Genomic DNA, 16,471 nt, shown 5'->3' on the forward strand with positions numbered 1-16,471 from the left:
AGGATACATTCCATGGTTCTTTATTTCATCACCAAATTCCCTTTGCTAAAGGTGGTTGGGGTGAACCAGAATCATTTAGTTTAAGGAACTTGCGGATGCCCACAGAGGTAGTAGCGTGTGAAAGGAACCCCAGCAGCAAACTTTCAACTTTTAAAATACTTGGACCTGAAATGATCCTCTTGAACCAATACGTCAGCCTCAAGGATCAGGTATTTGTTTTCTCTTAATTGTATGCACTTTTTGAGTACCCGAACCCCATGGGTAAACCCGAAACATAATTTTTTAAAATTAATGGGTTACCTGCTAGAAACCCACCGGGTTTTGAGACGACAAGCTCATCCAACCGGGTTTGGGTTTGGGATTACCTAAACCCGACCCATTTTTGAGGTAATGTTTTTTTTTTTTTTTTTTCAAAAATTTGGTGATTTTGTTTGACTTTTACACAAGAGCTGATTTGAAAATTTGACTTTTAAAGATTTGAATGCGTACATACTCATCATGTTGAAGTTAACTACTGTGGATAGTTATTTAACATACCACCAATGCATGTACAGTAATATTTGAATTCTCTTAGTTAGGTTGACATAGTATATATGTGTGACAAGTGGGGCGTGGAGCCTGGGGGGTTTTACGAGCCTTATTACATCAAGGGAGAAGAATATCGAATACACATGTGTTTTGGTCTAGGCTGGGATCCGAAAACACCACCAGTTCCACAGCAACTTATTTCATTGGCTGCCAAAGCAGTCAAAGACGCTCAACCCCATCTGGATCAACTTCCTTCAATGTCCCCAAATACTTGTTTAGTCTGTTTCTATCCACTTTCCTGTGGTCGTATTGGTCTTCATCAGGTTAGTTCCTTTTTAACATACACCTATGCAATCAATAGCGTGTTATAGCGCTTAGCGGACATACCAACCCGCTATTTTGAAACCAGTATAGCCTAGCACTGCTTTTAGCGGTTTTTCTTATTTCATCCCAAAAGTAAGGTAAAGGCCACATTATTCAACTTTTTGTTTATTTTATAAACCCAAAAGTAAAAGCCTAAACAACCCAAAATTAAACCTAAATCGAGACCACAGGTCTTCATTAGCTGGTTCTGTTTGACAGACAACCTTTCTTTTAACTCAGGCTATTTGACAGACATGTTTGTAAGTAATTTGGTCTGAAATACTAGTAGAGTTAATTTGAATGTTTGTGTTTGATTGTAGGATCGCCGCGACGAGAGTGGAAGACAATCATCCCCTGTGGTTTCCATCTTCATTGGTGAGGCTGCAGAATTTGTGTATCGCCTTTGTGGAGATAACAACAAGTTACGAAGTGTTTTGATGAAGTCTGGTGATGTATTGATATATGGTGGCAGGTCCAGACATATTTATCATGGTGTCACACAGAACATGCCTTTATTGTTATTACAAGAAACAGGGATTAAAGCAGGTTGTCTAAACCTTACTTTAACGCAGTTTTGACCCTTCCAGTCCAGGAGTGTTGTATCCTCGGGGTCCTCTTCTGTAATGTATTGGAGTTTCATAATTTCATGTTGGTATGTTTAGTATGTTGGGTGGACCGGTGGTGGTCACCCGCGCCATTCATATTCCAAGCCATGTAGTGAAAACTGAGAAGACTCATTGGTTATCTAGCTATCAGTATTTCTTCTTTTCCTAGACTCTGGCTTGTTAATTGCGTAAATTATCGTAGTACTTGATATGAGGAGAGTATTGGCGTCCGTGAATTCGGGTATATCTCAGATACGTAACCCAACCCGAATGTTACGGGTAGGGGTGCTAAACGGGTCGTGTTCGCAGGTTCAACCCCACCCTAACCCGAAAATTTTACACGAACCCGAACCAGAAAATCATATCATACATATGGACCCGAACACGACCTGAACTTTCGTGGGTTGACCCGAACACGACCTGAACTTTCGTGGGTCGACCCGAACACGACCCGTTTAACCCGAATTTTAATTTTTTTTTCTGAATTTAATATATTAAAATTAAAATTTACTTAAAAAACACAAATGTATACTATAATATCATATTTAAATTACAAAAATCTATGTTAATTTCTACTTTTAAGTTATAATCATGACATAAAATGCACGTCCCATTTAATTTATGACATAAAATATATTGTAAAAAGATATAATATAGTATAAATGTGTTAAACTGGTCAACCCGCCAACCTGACCCGTTAACCTAAACGGGTTCGCGGGTTCAATCTGAAACTGACCCGAACTTGTCTAGAGTAAACCTAAACCCTCAAATTTCGTGTTAGGTTCGTGTCGGGTTTTCGGGTCGTGTCAGAAATTCACACCCCTAGTTAGCGGTGTGCAAAAAACCGAATTAACGGATAAAACCGAACCTGAAAAACTCAGCTACATAATTAGACAGAATAAATATGAGGATTCAGTAAAAAAAGATAATAAGTCAGATGCATTTCTGAATCAAAATAATTGACATAAAATAAAAGCTTCTCATGTTCCCATATGTAAGGGTACTTCTCTAAAAAATAAAATACACAATTGAGATGCCTTTTTTTTCTTCAATAATGTACCTAGATATGTATTTTGCAATGTTTCATGTAAGTGCTCATTGTGTTTCAACATACAGTTGTTCATCATCTTCTTCATTATTCGTAGAGGGCTTATCCCAGAAACCAGCTTTTACTCGCTTGTCGTTAATCTCGGCGGCAAGCAAGTAAGTCTCTTCAATTGATGAGGTCTTCGCGACGTGAACAAAATCGGCAACACAATCGGGTAGAGCTCGAATGTACTTCTTGATGGCCATGTCTGACGTCTTGACTTGATCGAGACAGATGATGCTGAGCTGTTTAAAGCGAGCAGTCAGGGCAGCGTTATCTCCATCCTTCTGCTTAATGTTCCAAAACTCGTCCTCCAGCTTTTGGCGTTCATGGGGAGGGCAGAATTCGTCCATCATAATGGCTTTCAGCTCTTTCTAAGTCAGCTCATAAGCTGCACCATTTCCGCGTTTGTTTCGTTCGGCCGTCCACCAGTTTAGAGCTCGGGGATGGAAGATGCCGGTTGCGTTTAGGGTACAGAGATTTTCTGGACAGCCGCTTTGGCGCAGAGTGACTTCGATGGAATCAAACCATTGATACATAATTGTTGGGCCATCTTCTCCGGTGAATTCCTTTGGTCCGCATGCCTTGAATTGTTTAAAGCTGAAAACAGTCTTGGTAGCATCTTTGGGAGCTTCAATTCTCGACTCCTCGGATGATTTGATTTGCTGACTTTTCATAGACATCGCTCACAGCTTTTGCTACTTGTTTGGCGATGATAGCAGCAAGACGTCTGTCTCTCTTTTCTTGGCGAGTAAGTGGGGTTCGGTGTCTAGATGACGGCATTGTCTGCAACAGACATCCTCGTAGGTCTCAGACACATCAAAATCGAATCTCACCTCACACGTCTACTACTTACTAAAGCTCAGGAACACGTTGAAACACGTATCACATAGGCACATAATCCACATATTCACGTAGTCACAGAAGCACATAAGCATGTAGGCATGTAGGTCACAGAAATACATAAACACAGAAGCATATACGCATTCAATCAAAGAGGCCGTCAGAATACAGAAACCTATCATTTAAAGCTCGCGAGTCGATTGCGTATCGAATAGTATAGTATAGCGTACAACATAATGCCGTTTAGATTGTAGCGACCTGATAGCGTATTGGGATAGAAAAGCATTGCAGTTTGTGTGTGTGTCGATCGAAATGAGAGCAAAAATCGAATAAGTCTCAAAATTTCAAACACATAAACAGTTAAGTACATGTAAACACATAAAATCAGCGCGTCATCAGAGTCGGCAGTTGCGGGCTCAGAATCGAAACACAAAAATCGAGAAATAGATTGTCTGCGGCTATTAGACATTGACTACCCAAAGCGATTCGACTATTCTCAAGGACCTGTCGTCACATTTCGACTTTCGGGATCGGCCTTTGCTTCGAATCTTGGGCATCTGGCACGCAATCCCTAAGCCATACTCGTGAGTTCAGGTCGTTGGAGTCCGTCGAGACTTTGGTGAGAGTTTTGGTAAAATCTATGGACAAGTCGTCAAGGTTAGGGTTTTTCACCCCTGTCTTGACAACTTCCCTTTGATTTTAGTAAAAATAGAGGAGATTATTCATCAAAATATGGATTTCACTCCTAATTTGATATAATTCCCCGTTGAACAAGCGTTCATTATTGAAAAAGCATAATGAAGAGATCATTGATAAGTTGATAAAACAACATTGATCCAGCAATTTATTCGAGACTTTGCGGTTTTCACACCTAATCATTACATTTTCTCTCTTCTCCACTCACAACCACTTTCAAAAAATATTAAGAAATTATAAAGGCTACACTCACACGAATATAAAGGATCCATTGTGAATGCTCTTATCAGTTTATGGTCAACGGAATATATAAACAGCAGAGTAAACTGCCATTTTGGTCCCTGTGTTTTGGACACTTTTGCCATTTTAGTCCAAATCTCAAACTGAGTCCCTGTGGTTTCACTTTTATTGTCATTTTTGTCCAAAAGTGAAATTAGGTCAGATTTCTTAAATTAAATAATGATGTTTTGTCCTTTTCTGTAGGGGTAAATTAGTCGTTATGGATTTATTATAACTCATTTTAATTAAAATAATAAAACTTAATAAAGTTTTACCACCCAATATCTTCACATTCCACCAAATACCCTAATCCATATTTGTGACTGAGATGGAGAGATGATGATGAAGGTTCTGGATTTAGAAGAAGCTGCTGCCACACAACCACCAACCCCCCCCCCCCCCTTTTCAGTTTGTCTCTATCTCTTTCACACACACAACCACCACCATAACCTACCACCATCAACCAGTTACATAACTGAATCACAAGTGCAAAACAATAGTAAACAAATTAGTCACATAACCTGAATCCACTCAATAATAACATGAGGGTTTCGAGAGAGAGGAGATGAAGGTGGGGTCGGATTTGGTGGTTATTCGGCAGCGATGGTAGACACAGATGGCGGTGGTAGCCATGGTTGTGGTGGTGTTTGTTACAGAGAGAGAGCGAGAGAGGAATGGGGAAGAAGAAGTACTAAAGAGTGGTGTGGGGTAGGGATGAGCATATGCCACCGAATACCGATCCCATACCGATCCCGTACCGATCCCGTACCGATCCCGATCGGTATCCCGATCGGTATCCACTTTTTGGCTTTTTCGGTATCGGTACGGTACGGTATCGGTATTATACCGATACCGACCCTCAAAATACGGTATAATACCGATACCGTACCGTACCGATACCTAACCGACATGTTTCGGTATCGGTATCGGTACCTAGTTTGGGTGAAATTCGGGATCGGTATTAGGCGGTATCGGTATCGGTTCGGTATCGGATACCGATATGCTCATCCCTAGTGTGGGGTGGGTGTTGATGGTGGCGATGGTGAGAAGGGGGAGGAGGTGGCGGTGGTTCTTGTGGCGGCAAAGAGAGACAGGGGTGGTGGTGTAGTGGGGATTATATAGAGAGAGCAGAGTTTATTAAGAATGTGACAAATGAGCATTTTGCCCTTGAAAAAAAGGACAAAATAGCATACTTTTTTTGAAAAATCTGAGTTGATTTTGTTTTTAACTAAAATAACAATAAAAATGAAACCACATGAACCCGGATTTAAAGAGTTTGAAATTTGAACTAAAATAGGACACTTTACTCTAAACAATATAAGCAGCCCAAACATAGAGTGGGCTTGAGTTGAGATGGGCTCATGGAGTAGAAGATCTAGTATTTAAAGGATGCATGCCCTGCCCCCTTGTCTTCAAATTCTTGCATCAACGGCGATCGATGATGTATACATCTTCTTTTGGTGGTTTTGGGGTGAGCAATATTTTGTCTCCAAAATTTTGAGTATAGCTGTGGTTTGTTCGAATACATACAAAATAAAATAATAGGTGGGTCGAATGCATGCTGAATTTTGTTTTTGGTTCCCGGCCAGGTAAAACCCCCCAACTTAGGAGGGTTCACAAGCATCCCCTCATCTTCATCGTTGGATAATCATCGATCAATCGGATTCTTCAAGGTACCAGTCGTCCCAAAATAACTTGATACAGATTAATTAATGGTTAGTACAACAAACAAAGTAGTGGTGAAACAATTAGTATTAATGGAAATGGTGTAATGTAACTAATTGGTGTTATACTAATAATTTTAGGACCATGGTCCTTTGTTGTTGTTATTGAGGAGGCACAACAACATTCTTCCTTTTGCTAAAGCTGGACCTCCTGATTGGGGTCAGACTCCACCATATGCTCTAAGGAACTGGCATCTACCCACAAAGAAATTGTCTAAATCTCAAAGGAAGCCCAGCAAACTTTCAACTTATAGAAGAATCCTTGCACCCGGAGGAATGATTCTCTTGAAAAGATACATCAGCCTCAAGGACCAGGTTTTTTCCCTTATTACATACATTACACCTCCACTCCACTACACACACACACACTGGGCTATTATTAATCTTTCTATAGACATCCGCAACAACAGCTATATTTATTTATTCAGGTAGGTCTAATAATATTATATTATAGGTTGATATAGTGAATATGTGTGACACGTTGGGTAGGGGGCCTGGGGGTTTTTGTTACCCTGAAGGTGAAGACTATAAGGCACAGGTTGCATATATGCATCTTGGTCGAAGGAACCCAACCCATTCCATCTAAATTTATTTCATTGGCCGCATCTGCACTTGATGATGCTCGAGCCTATCTTCATGATCAACTCCCTTTAGTCTCCCCAGATACTTGTTTAGTCAGTTCCGATTCAAGATATACCCCAACTCACCTTCACCTTCACCAGGTAATTACTTCTAACTTTGCACACAACAAAACAAAACAAATAAAACCCAAAATTACTACGGTTTTGCGTTTAATGAAAACTGAACCTAGGAGGAAATCATTTTTTAATATTTGCTATATATTATTAGTTTTATTCATAAATGTTGTTAAGTATTTTATAATAATAATACATTAGCATTTTTATTTATCTTTCAAATGATTTATCCATTGCCTATAAATAAAAAATTACAAAATTTAACATAAAGGTTAAATATTTTTTAAACGAAAATGTTTTAATAAAAACTTTGAAGAAACATACAAAAACCTGAAACATAACAATTATGTTCTTTTTTGTCTTACGTAATTTTGTTCCGTAAAACCCCGTTGCTAAATCCGAAGAAGCCGAATGTTTTTCAATAACTGAAAACGCAACACCTGGGTACGAACCCTTGAATTACTCAATTGTAGGTAAATGATCTGAAATGGTAAACAATTAATTTCGGTGGTGTTTTTGTTTGAACGTAGGATCGCGATGAGAGCGGAAGAGGGTTTCCTGTGGTTCACATCTCTATTAACCATCCTACAAAATATGTGTATTGTCTAAATGGAGTAGAAGGGGGCTCGGCTAAGGACAAAGTTAAAGGCTTAAAAAAACTTGAATTGTGCTCTGGTGATGTATTGATATACGGTGGCAAGTCCAGACTTATTTATCACGGTACGCTGGGTATCTGTATAGTAGGGCCTGACCCGCTGCATGAATTAACCACTGTTCGTCCCGGCCATCTAAGCCTTACTTTAACGCGCTTTTAACCGAGGAATTTTCATCTCAATCTCAGGATCATGGTGTTTGATGTTTGCGTATCTGTCAAGGATAGAATGTTGAACGTTTTTAGTGTTTTACATTGGCTTCTTTTATGTTTGACCAACAAAAGGACAACAACTTCTATTTCTATAACAAGTATTCTCAATTGACTTAATTCATTCAATTTCAAAGAGGTGTTTAAGCTGCAAAGTTTATATATATATTCTAACAATTTCTGTTTTTAAATCGGATTTGGTCACACTATACTTGTTCCGTCAGCGTTTTTTGATTATGTGTTTGTTTGTTTGAGGTTTTGAGTCTATGAGTTTTACATCTAAACTAAAGTTTGTATTTATAAAGTTTGTAAGAGTTTTAGAATTTATTATGATAAAAACATACATTATATATATATAGCTTCATTCTTATTTTTATCTTGAAGCCCACATCAGAATTAGTTTGAATGATGCTTCTGGCTAACTTTGAGCTGATTATACTTTTGCTGTATATAAACGCTCTGGTCTGATTTTATACGGCTGGTTTTGGTATAAAACCGAAAATCAAACCAGTCGCTACGTTTTGAAGATTTTGAAACCGACACTGCGAAACCAAACCGAAAACCTGTTTTATGATTTGAAACCGAACCGTGATCACCCCTGCAATATATCACCAAACGACTATAAACTAACGGTAAATCACCTCCGCCTCCGCCGCATCGCGCGGGTAGAAAGCTAGTCCTCAAAACCTACATTGAAGGCTATTCAGCTTCAGCATGGTGTTCTCCATTTGGGCTATTATTATTCATTCAGCATGGTAATTAGTGGGAAATCAGAAGCCCAGTGAAGTGCTTAAAAGCCCTTTTTTTTCAATTGGATATTTGTTGTTACTTGGATATGGCAATATTGTTAAACTCTTTCTTGTACTTTATTAGAACAAGTCCTTGTTAGGTGAATGTGAGCCCACCTGAAAATTAATGGCTCATGTTGGGAAAAATGTGGTTTAATTTGAAAATGGTGGCTCTCGGTTCAACAAATAGGCAGGCAGGCACATGTAACGTTTGTTTGTTTTTTTTTTTTTTTTTTTTTTTTTTGCCACAAGTTAATTGCGTGGTGTTTCAAGCCTGAGGTTGGGTTCAAGCTTCTTTGGTTGAAGATCTGTTATTAGCAAGCAACTACACCCTTTTTTTTATTTAATATTGTTTCATTGTCTTAACCATAAATATTATGATACGAGTGCCTGCCTTTAGCTATTATATATGGATTGATTCACAGTTTACTTTGGATGGATATGTTTGCTCATACACAGGCAGGCTGCTTCCTTTGGGTTGCATATGCTTTTGTAGCAGCAGGTCAACCTAAAATCTCATGTCAAAGAGTTAGATGAAACGTTTCTAATGCCGCTTGAATGAGTTCAATCAATACCCTTCCATTGCTTTCTATTTTTACGAGATTATGTATTCGAACCTTACCCTATCACTAATAAAGCCTAACCTTGATGATGAATTGAACTATATTACTCAAGTTAAACAATCGATATGGGCTATCTAAAGGCATCCGGGTTATCGGTATTGACGGGCATTTGGTTTACAGAAATTCAATGGAATTTAAGGGAATTGGAATCTGAATTCCATCTCTTAAGATGTTTGGTTCACACAGAATTTGATGGAATTAAAATCTCAATTCCAGTCTTCATATGTTTGGTTTAACGACGGAATTGGAATTGGAATTCCTTCAAATTCCTTTAACTAAAGGAATTCAAAATCCTTTCTATACGTGAAGAAATTAAAGTAAATTCATTGGAAAAATTCGACCTTTTCGACGCGAACGGTTTCGACCCGTACCGTTTCGACGTGAACAGTTTCGCCCCCTCGTTTCGACGCGAACGGTTTCGCCCCCTTGTTTCGACGCGAACCGTATCGGAGCGAAGCGTTTCGACGTGAACTGTTTCGACCCGTACAGTTTCGAATCGAACAATATCATATTTTGATGTTACTAATATGATCATAAGCGTTTTTAAGTAAATATATACAAGACAAATTTGGTTGAATATAGTTATAGCTTTTATTGTTTAATTATATTCAAAACCATGTTTAAAATCTTCATAGATTTAATTCAATTCTTTGTTTTTATAAAACGTAGCCTCTAAAAACCTCATAAACAAAGTTAATAAAAATCCAAGACTTCAAATCATGACTTTTCCCTGGTGATATATATGTATCTACTCCAACTTCATGTGTATATATCTCATATTTTATCAAGGCTTAATGAGATCTAAAATGCTCAAAACATCATGTTATTAGATTTGAAAAACTAGTCATTTGTTTATTCTAACAATTATTTCAACCCTTCAAATTGATTTAAAAAAAAAAAGAGAAGTCAAATCTTGTCAACCTTATCCAAGACCACACTCAACATGAAGCCGAACGAACATTCAGTTGCATTATTTCTAACTCCATGCTTTTGTATTCCCCATGCATATGTTAGTACAAACACAATCATGAAGCCTAATGAAACTCGTTTTGATACAACCGATATCACTGCCTTCTTGGTTCCAAGCCTTCAAGGTTCTAGTTAAATTCCCAGTCAGTCTAGTTAACATACTTAAAACCTCATATCAACCTCCCTCTCGGCTCTTTACTCCCTCTTCTTTTCGGTTCCTTAAAACTTAGTTCAAGGATTAACCATGGGTTTTCGTGATATAAATTTAGAAAACTTGTCAGAATCCAAGAATATATTTATGTATTTTCAAGTACGTATATGTAGTTTATAGCAAGTATTAACAGGGGTGCCCTATTAACTAACTTTTTTTTTTTTGAACGGCAAACGCTTTCTATTAACTATTATATACATCTGACCGGTCGGCTCCTGCTTGCTCGACGATGAAGAAGTAACTGGCTAGTTAGCAAGGTTTAATCGATCCACTCTTGGGCAGTGATTCTGGATATAACCTTTCTCCCTAGTCGGTGTCCGGATTCATCCATTCGCGGCCGGGGTGGCAGACGACGGTCGCTTCGTTTTCTTTCCTTCTTTTTTGGTCCATGGCAGCTAGAGTCACTAAGTTTTATGTGGCTAACATCCCGGACGGTTGCAGACCGTGGGATTTGGCCTCGTTTCTCGGAAATTACGGAGAGATTGCTGGTTCTTTCATTGCGAAAAAGAGAAGCAAAGAAGGGTTAAAGTTCGGGTTTGTCAGTTTTAAGGGGGTTCAGGACTGGAAAGTTATGGAAAGGAATCTGCAGGGCCTTAAACTGGGGGGATTTAAACTCAAGATAAATCGTGCTAGATTCGCTATGGAAAACGAGGGGGTGGTTAATGATCAGAAGGAACCTACCGTAAACAAGTGTGAAAACCGGAAGGAAAGAGTTGATAGTTTTGCCGAGGGTCTGAAGAGCTTCAAGACCAGAGACTTCAGGAGTTATAGCGACGTTGTTGGGACGTCTAAGGGTGTTTATGGTGGTGTTAAGGATACCGAGGGGCCGGCGAAAGGGGAAGTTAAAGTAAAGTCTATTGTTATTCCGGACAGAACTAATGCATTCTCGGATTTCTTTGATACAGCGGTGGTAGGCAGAACAGTGAACCTGGAGACGCTTGTTGATTTTGATAAGCTTCTAAGGATTGCGAAGGTTGGTTATGTCAGAATTCAATACTTGGGAGGCCTTACTATCCTAATCTTGTTTCCCGACAAGGCGGCGGCATGTAAGTTCTTGGAGGCTAAAGGGTTATGGGAACCTTGGTTTACTAAACTTGAAGCTTGGAAGGGCCAATCTCTCCATCTTGAAAGGGTAGCCTGGCTAAAATTGAGTGGTATTCCGCTCCACCTTCTTGACCCCGAAATTTTGCATCAAATCGGAGCTCTATTCGGGAAGGTTCTTCATGTACCCAAAGGGCTGGAGGAGGAGCAGGATCTCTCAGTCTGTAGTGTGGGGGTGTTAGCCGGGGAAGCCAGTAGAATTAATGAAGGGGTCTCGTTAAAATGGAAGGATAAAATATTTCGTATTTGGGTGGAGGAGGAGCTCGAGGTCTGGATACCAGATTGTTTGGGTACTACGCATAATCCGTCAGCTGAGAAGTCCTCGCCTTTGGAGTCTTCTCCGGTGATCGGGATGTCATCCTCCGGTAACAAGGGCGACGAAGGGTCACAGCAGGAAGTTGAAGGAGTAGGGGGTAATGGATCTCTGGGTAATGAGTTGGTTGGTTCCCATGCAGGGGCTGTTCCCATGCAAGAGGAAAGAGAAAAGGGCGGCCTAAGGGATGTTGAGGTGTCTCCTGTGCATGTTTCCATGCAAAAAGGTAATAATGATGTTCGTAGGGGATATAGTCCCAAGGATGATGGGGTTAGCTTTATTGAAAAAGTGGAAAATGTGGTGGCTGGGAAAGGTATTGTGGACCCCCCCTATTTTTAATTCTGTCATGGGGTTTGACTCCGAAAATCTAAGGTCGGTGGGAGGTATTAAGGAGGGTGGGCCAATTTTGAATGCCTTTTGTCTCTTCTGATGAAATCAGGCCCAAAAAGAAAAAATTACCCAGCATCCTTAAAATTAGAAAAGGAGTGGGCCAGAGAAGTGGTGGGAGTCCGAAGGAAGATTATAGGCCCAAAAAACGCCCCAGATCTGTTTTAGAAGACAGATTCGACCTTAATAAGGAATTTGACCCTAAGTATAACTGGGTTTCTGGTTCAGAGGAAAGTAGCAGTCTAGGCGATGATGCAGAAGTCCCCGGGGTCGGACTTGAGGAGTCTGGTAGACCGGGGCTTCAGGTGGATGAAGAGGGTGGCTACTCCGCCCATCTGGAATCTAACGGTAAAGTTCAGACGGCTGAAGAGCTCACAGGGACAGAAAAGATCATTGAAGAGGAGGTGGAAGCAACTGTGGAAATGGGGAAATTGGTGGGAGTCCAGCTCGGGAATTTCAACAACCTGGTCAGGAGTGTCGTCGGTAAAGAAGGTATTAATGTTGTTCCACAATGAATGCTTTCTCTTTCAATGTCAGAGGTGTGAAGGGGGGGGGGGGGGCAAAGCTAGCTGGGTTAGAGACCTCAAGTGTAGATCTGGGATTAGTTTCATTGCTCTGCAGGAGACTATGGTGTCTGGTATTACGGAGAGATTAATGTCTGGATTTTGGGGTAACGGTAACTTCGAATGGAGTCTGTGGATGCTACTGGGTCCTCGGGTGGTCTCGTTTGTATATGGGATCCTAAAGTTTTTAAAGAGGTCAGCTCAGTGAAAGATAGGAACTTTCTCCTTCTTAAAGGGAGGCTCGTGGTAGCGGTGAGTGTTTAAATATCTTCAATATTTACGCTCCTCAAAGCACTGCCGCTAAACTCAGACTTTGGGAGTCTTTGACCAGTATCATCACCTCGTTGGAGGGCTTTTGTTTATTGATGGGGGATTTCAATGCTGTCCGTTATGTGGAAGAAAGGAAAAACTCTGGTGTCAATCCGGTGTGTGCTCGCAATTTTAATGACTTTATTTTCAATTGCGGTCTTTTGGAATATAATATGCAGGGCCGTAGATTCACATGTTCAAGAGCGAACGGTAGCAAATTGAGTAAAATCGACAGGGTGTTGGTATGTGCTAACTTTTTTAACAAATGGCCTAGTGCTTGCCTTCGGGCTCATCCGTGCACCTTGTCCGATCATTGCCCGTTGACACTTCAGGTGGTGGATTCGAATTTTGGACCGCGGCCGTTTCGTATTTTCAGCTCATGGATCGGGCGGCCAGGTTTTGAGGCTGCTGTTTTGGAGGCGATGGACGGGGGGGACCCTTCTGAACCCCCGGACATTTACTTAATGAAGAAATTCGCTCGTGTTCGCCAATGTTTGAAAAAATGGAGAGAAGTCTTTTTAGCTAATGAAAGGGAAGAGGAGATTCAAGCCCGCTCAGATTTAGAGGATTTGGAAGAAGCCCTTGAGGTTAGGGAGCTATTGGAAGAGGAAGACTGGGTTTTATGTGAAAGCAAAAAGTTGGTGAAGGATATCAGTGATAGAAAAAACGCAGATCTTAGACAACGCTCTAGAGTGAGGTGGGCCGTTGATGGGGATGAGAACTCTAAGTTTTTCCATGCTCTTATTAACAAAAGGAAAGCTTCCAACTTTATCCCGGGTTTGATGATTAATGGGGAATGGTGCACGAAACCGACACTTGTTAAAAAAGAGGTCCTTTCTTTCTTTCGTAACAGGTTTGTTGAAGACGTGGCGATTAGACCTTCATTTTGCAGTGAGGAGTTTAAAACCCTGACCCAAATAAAGAAGGACAGTCTTGTGGTTCCGTTCAGCAAAGAAGAAATTAAGCATGCGGTGTTTGGCTGTGGCGACGAACGTGCTCCTGGGCCGGACGGTATTAATTTCAAATTTCTCAAGAAATTTTGGCATTTATTCGAAGAGGATTTCCTCAGTATTTTCAGTAAGTTTTATGAAGATGGGATTATTAATTGCGGGTGTAGCTCCTCATTCATTTGTCTAGTTCCTAAAATCAAGGACCCGGTTTCCTTGGGTAATTTTAGACCTATTAACTTGGTCGGTATTATCAGCAAAGTCATATCTAAAGTGCTGGCCAACAGGATGAGAACGGTTTTGGAGGAGGTTATCTCTGAAAACCAATCGGCGTTTCTGGAAGGAAAATTCATTCTAGATGGGCCTCTTATTGTCAACGAGGTGATTTCTTGGCTTAAGAAAGAAAAATCGAACGCGTTTATCATGAAGATTGATTTCGAGAAAGCATATGACAACGTAAATTGGAACTTTGTGATCTCGGTGTTGAATCAAATGGGCTTTCCTCCTAGGTGGTGCTGTTGGGTTTTGGGGATCCTGAAGTCCGCTCGATCTTCTGTCTTAGTGAACGGTTCACCTACGTTCGAATTTAAATGTGCTAAAGGAATGAGGCAAGGAGACCCTCTGTCTCCCTTTCTTTTTCTTGTGGTTATGGAGGCTCTATCCTGTATGTTTGCAAAGGCGAGAAGAGCAGGGGTTTTCAAAGGTATCCGGATGCCTAACGACGGTCCTGTGTTATCCCATTTGTTCTTCGCGGATGACGCTATTATTCTTGGTGATTGGTCTATAGATGAAGTCCTGAAAGTGGTCAGAATTCTGCGTTGTTTTCACATTTGTTCTGGGCTTAAAATAAATATTGCTAAGTCTAACTTGTTTGGTATTGGAGTCTCGGGGTTGGAGATTGAAGCTATGGCTGGGGTTGTGGGTTGTAAACCTGAAGCTCTCCCGTTTACCTACTTGGGCTTGGTAGTAGGTGCGAACATGAACCGCATCAATAATTGGAAACCGGTGTTCGACGTGTTCGAGAAACGTCTTGCCACCTGGAAATCCAATTTATTATCCATAGGAGGCAGGGTTACGGTCATTAAATCTGTGCTAGAAAGCTTACCAAGTTATTATTTTTCTCTATATAAGGCTCCGAAAAAAGTTATTCACGACTTGGAAAGTATTATCAAGAAGTTTTTATGGGGGGGGGGGGGTTCGAGCAACGACAAGAAGATGCATTGGGTAGGATGGGATCGGGTGGCGTCAAGGAAGAGTCAAGGGGGCCTCGGTATTAGTAAACTTGGGGATACTAATATTGCGTTATTGGCTAAATGGGGATGGAAATTCAAGTCCGAACCATTGAACCTCTGGAGAAAAGTGGTGGAGTCGATCCATTCAACCAGGTCATCGTGGGAGTGTATTCCGTTTAAGTCGTCCGTCGGTGGAGTTTGGTGTAATATTGCGAGGCTTTTTGTTAAAACAAAGATTAACGGGCTGCCGCTTCGGAACTGTATTAAAGGTAAAGTTGGTAACGGGGAGGCGATATTTTTTTGGCTGGATGTTTGGCTGACGGATAATCCATTACGTTTTGTTTTCCCTGCTTTGTTCGCTATTGATAACAAGAAAAAGTGCTCAGTTAGTGACCGAATCAATATGATTAATTCTGGCCGGCAATGTTTGTGGGACTGGAAACGGTCCCCTTCATCCGGTTCTGAACTTGCTGAACTGCATCAGCTGGTCATCTTGATTCAAGGGGCTGTTTTCCATATTGGAGAGGATAAATGGTGCTGGAATACTAACCCGAAAGGTGAGTTTTCGGTGGCGAACGTTAGGAAGTTGCTCAATTTTTCTATGGATGTCAGTAATAGATTTGTTATGCAATGGTGTAAGTGGGTTCCTTTAAAATACAATATTTTTGCGTGGAGAGCAGAGATGGGAAAAATTCCTACAGTAATGGCACTCCGGAATAGGAACATCCAGATTGAGGATTCGTCGTGTACGCTTTGCCATTATGGGGACGAGACGGTCGATCACATTTTTACATCTTGCTCGTTCGCGGTCAGACTTTGGTCGTTAATTAGGACCTGGTGTAACACTCCTATCTTTCTGGTATTCTCTTTTAGAGATCTCTTGGAGTGGCATAATCACTCGGGGAAGTCGGGCCGAGCTAAAGAGGCGATCAAAGGTATTATTATCATAGCTTGTTGGAGTTTATGGAAGGCTAGGAATGAAAAGAGGTTCTCGAACTTGACGGTTAGAGTAGAAAACATCTTTAGTCAAGTCAAAGCCGTTAGTTTTCTTTGGTTCGTTAATAGATCGAGTCATAAGGATGTTTCATGGGACGATTGGTGTAAATTTGTGAATATGTAGTCTTGTTGTTTTCTAGCCTGTCGGCTTGTGGCAGGTTGGGGTTGTGTTGTTAATGAAAGTTACCGTTCAAAAAAAAAAGTATGTATATGTAAAAGATTACATATAAGGACTCTTGTAATGACTTAGATTAATTAGTTTGGGAATAAAATACTTCATATATGTATATCATGTTGGAATTCTAAAGTCTTTTTTTTTTAACAATTATGTGTTCACTAATATTAATGGT

At 40.4% G+C, this 16,471-nt stretch overlaps 2 protein-coding genes across 2 annotated transcripts; both read left to right on the forward strand.

Annotated features, from left to right (window-relative positions):
- The first annotated feature begins 582 nt into the window (after positions 1–582).
- Positions 583–1,616, forward strand: LOC110925560 (alpha-ketoglutarate-dependent dioxygenase AlkB). Its single transcript, XM_022169488.2, has 2 exons — positions 583–851; positions 1,212–1,616. Exons 1-2 carry the CDS (start codon positions 594–596, stop codon positions 1,467–1,469), a joined length of 516 nt encoding a protein of 171 aa, XP_022025180.2. The 5' UTR covers positions 583–593; the 3' UTR covers positions 1,470–1,616.
- Positions 1,617–5,812: 4,196 nt separating this feature from the next.
- Positions 5,813–7,802, forward strand: LOC110922113. The gene is made up of 5 exons (XM_022166443.2): positions 5,813–5,872; positions 5,991–6,074; positions 6,207–6,440; positions 6,580–6,847; positions 7,351–7,802. The coding sequence occupies exons 1-4, from the start codon at positions 5,840–5,842 to the stop codon at positions 6,709–6,711; spliced, it is 483 nt and encodes a 160-aa protein (XP_022022135.1). The 5' UTR covers positions 5,813–5,839; the 3' UTR covers positions 6,712–6,847; positions 7,351–7,802.
- The last annotated feature ends 8,669 nt before the right edge of the window (positions 7,803–16,471 follow it).

The sequence above is a fragment of the Helianthus annuus genome, chromosome 17, assembly GCF_002127325.2.
Source record: "Helianthus annuus cultivar XRQ/B chromosome 17, HanXRQr2.0-SUNRISE, whole genome shotgun sequence".
NCBI classification, from domain to species: domain Eukaryota; kingdom Viridiplantae; phylum Streptophyta; class Magnoliopsida; order Asterales; family Asteraceae; genus Helianthus; species Helianthus annuus.

Coding starts and splice junctions, on each gene's coding strand:
- LOC110925560 (XM_022169488.2), top strand. CDS start 594: ATGTGTGACAAGTGGGGCGTGGAGCCTGGGGGGTTTTACGAGCCTTAT. Junction 852..1,211: donor GTCGTATTGGTCTTCATCAG/GTTAGTTCCTTT, acceptor GTTTGATTGTAG/GATCGCCGCGACGAGAGTGG.
- LOC110922113 (XM_022166443.2), top strand. CDS start 5,840: ATGATGTATACATCTTCTTTTGGTGGTTTTGGG. Junction 5,873..5,990: donor CTTCTTTTGGTGGTTTTGGG/GTGAGCAATATT, acceptor GTTCCCGGCCAG/GTAAAACCCCCCAACTTAGG. Junction 6,441..6,579: donor ACATCAGCCTCAAGGACCAG/GTTTTTTCCCTT, acceptor ATTATATTATAG/GTTGATATAGTGAATATGTG.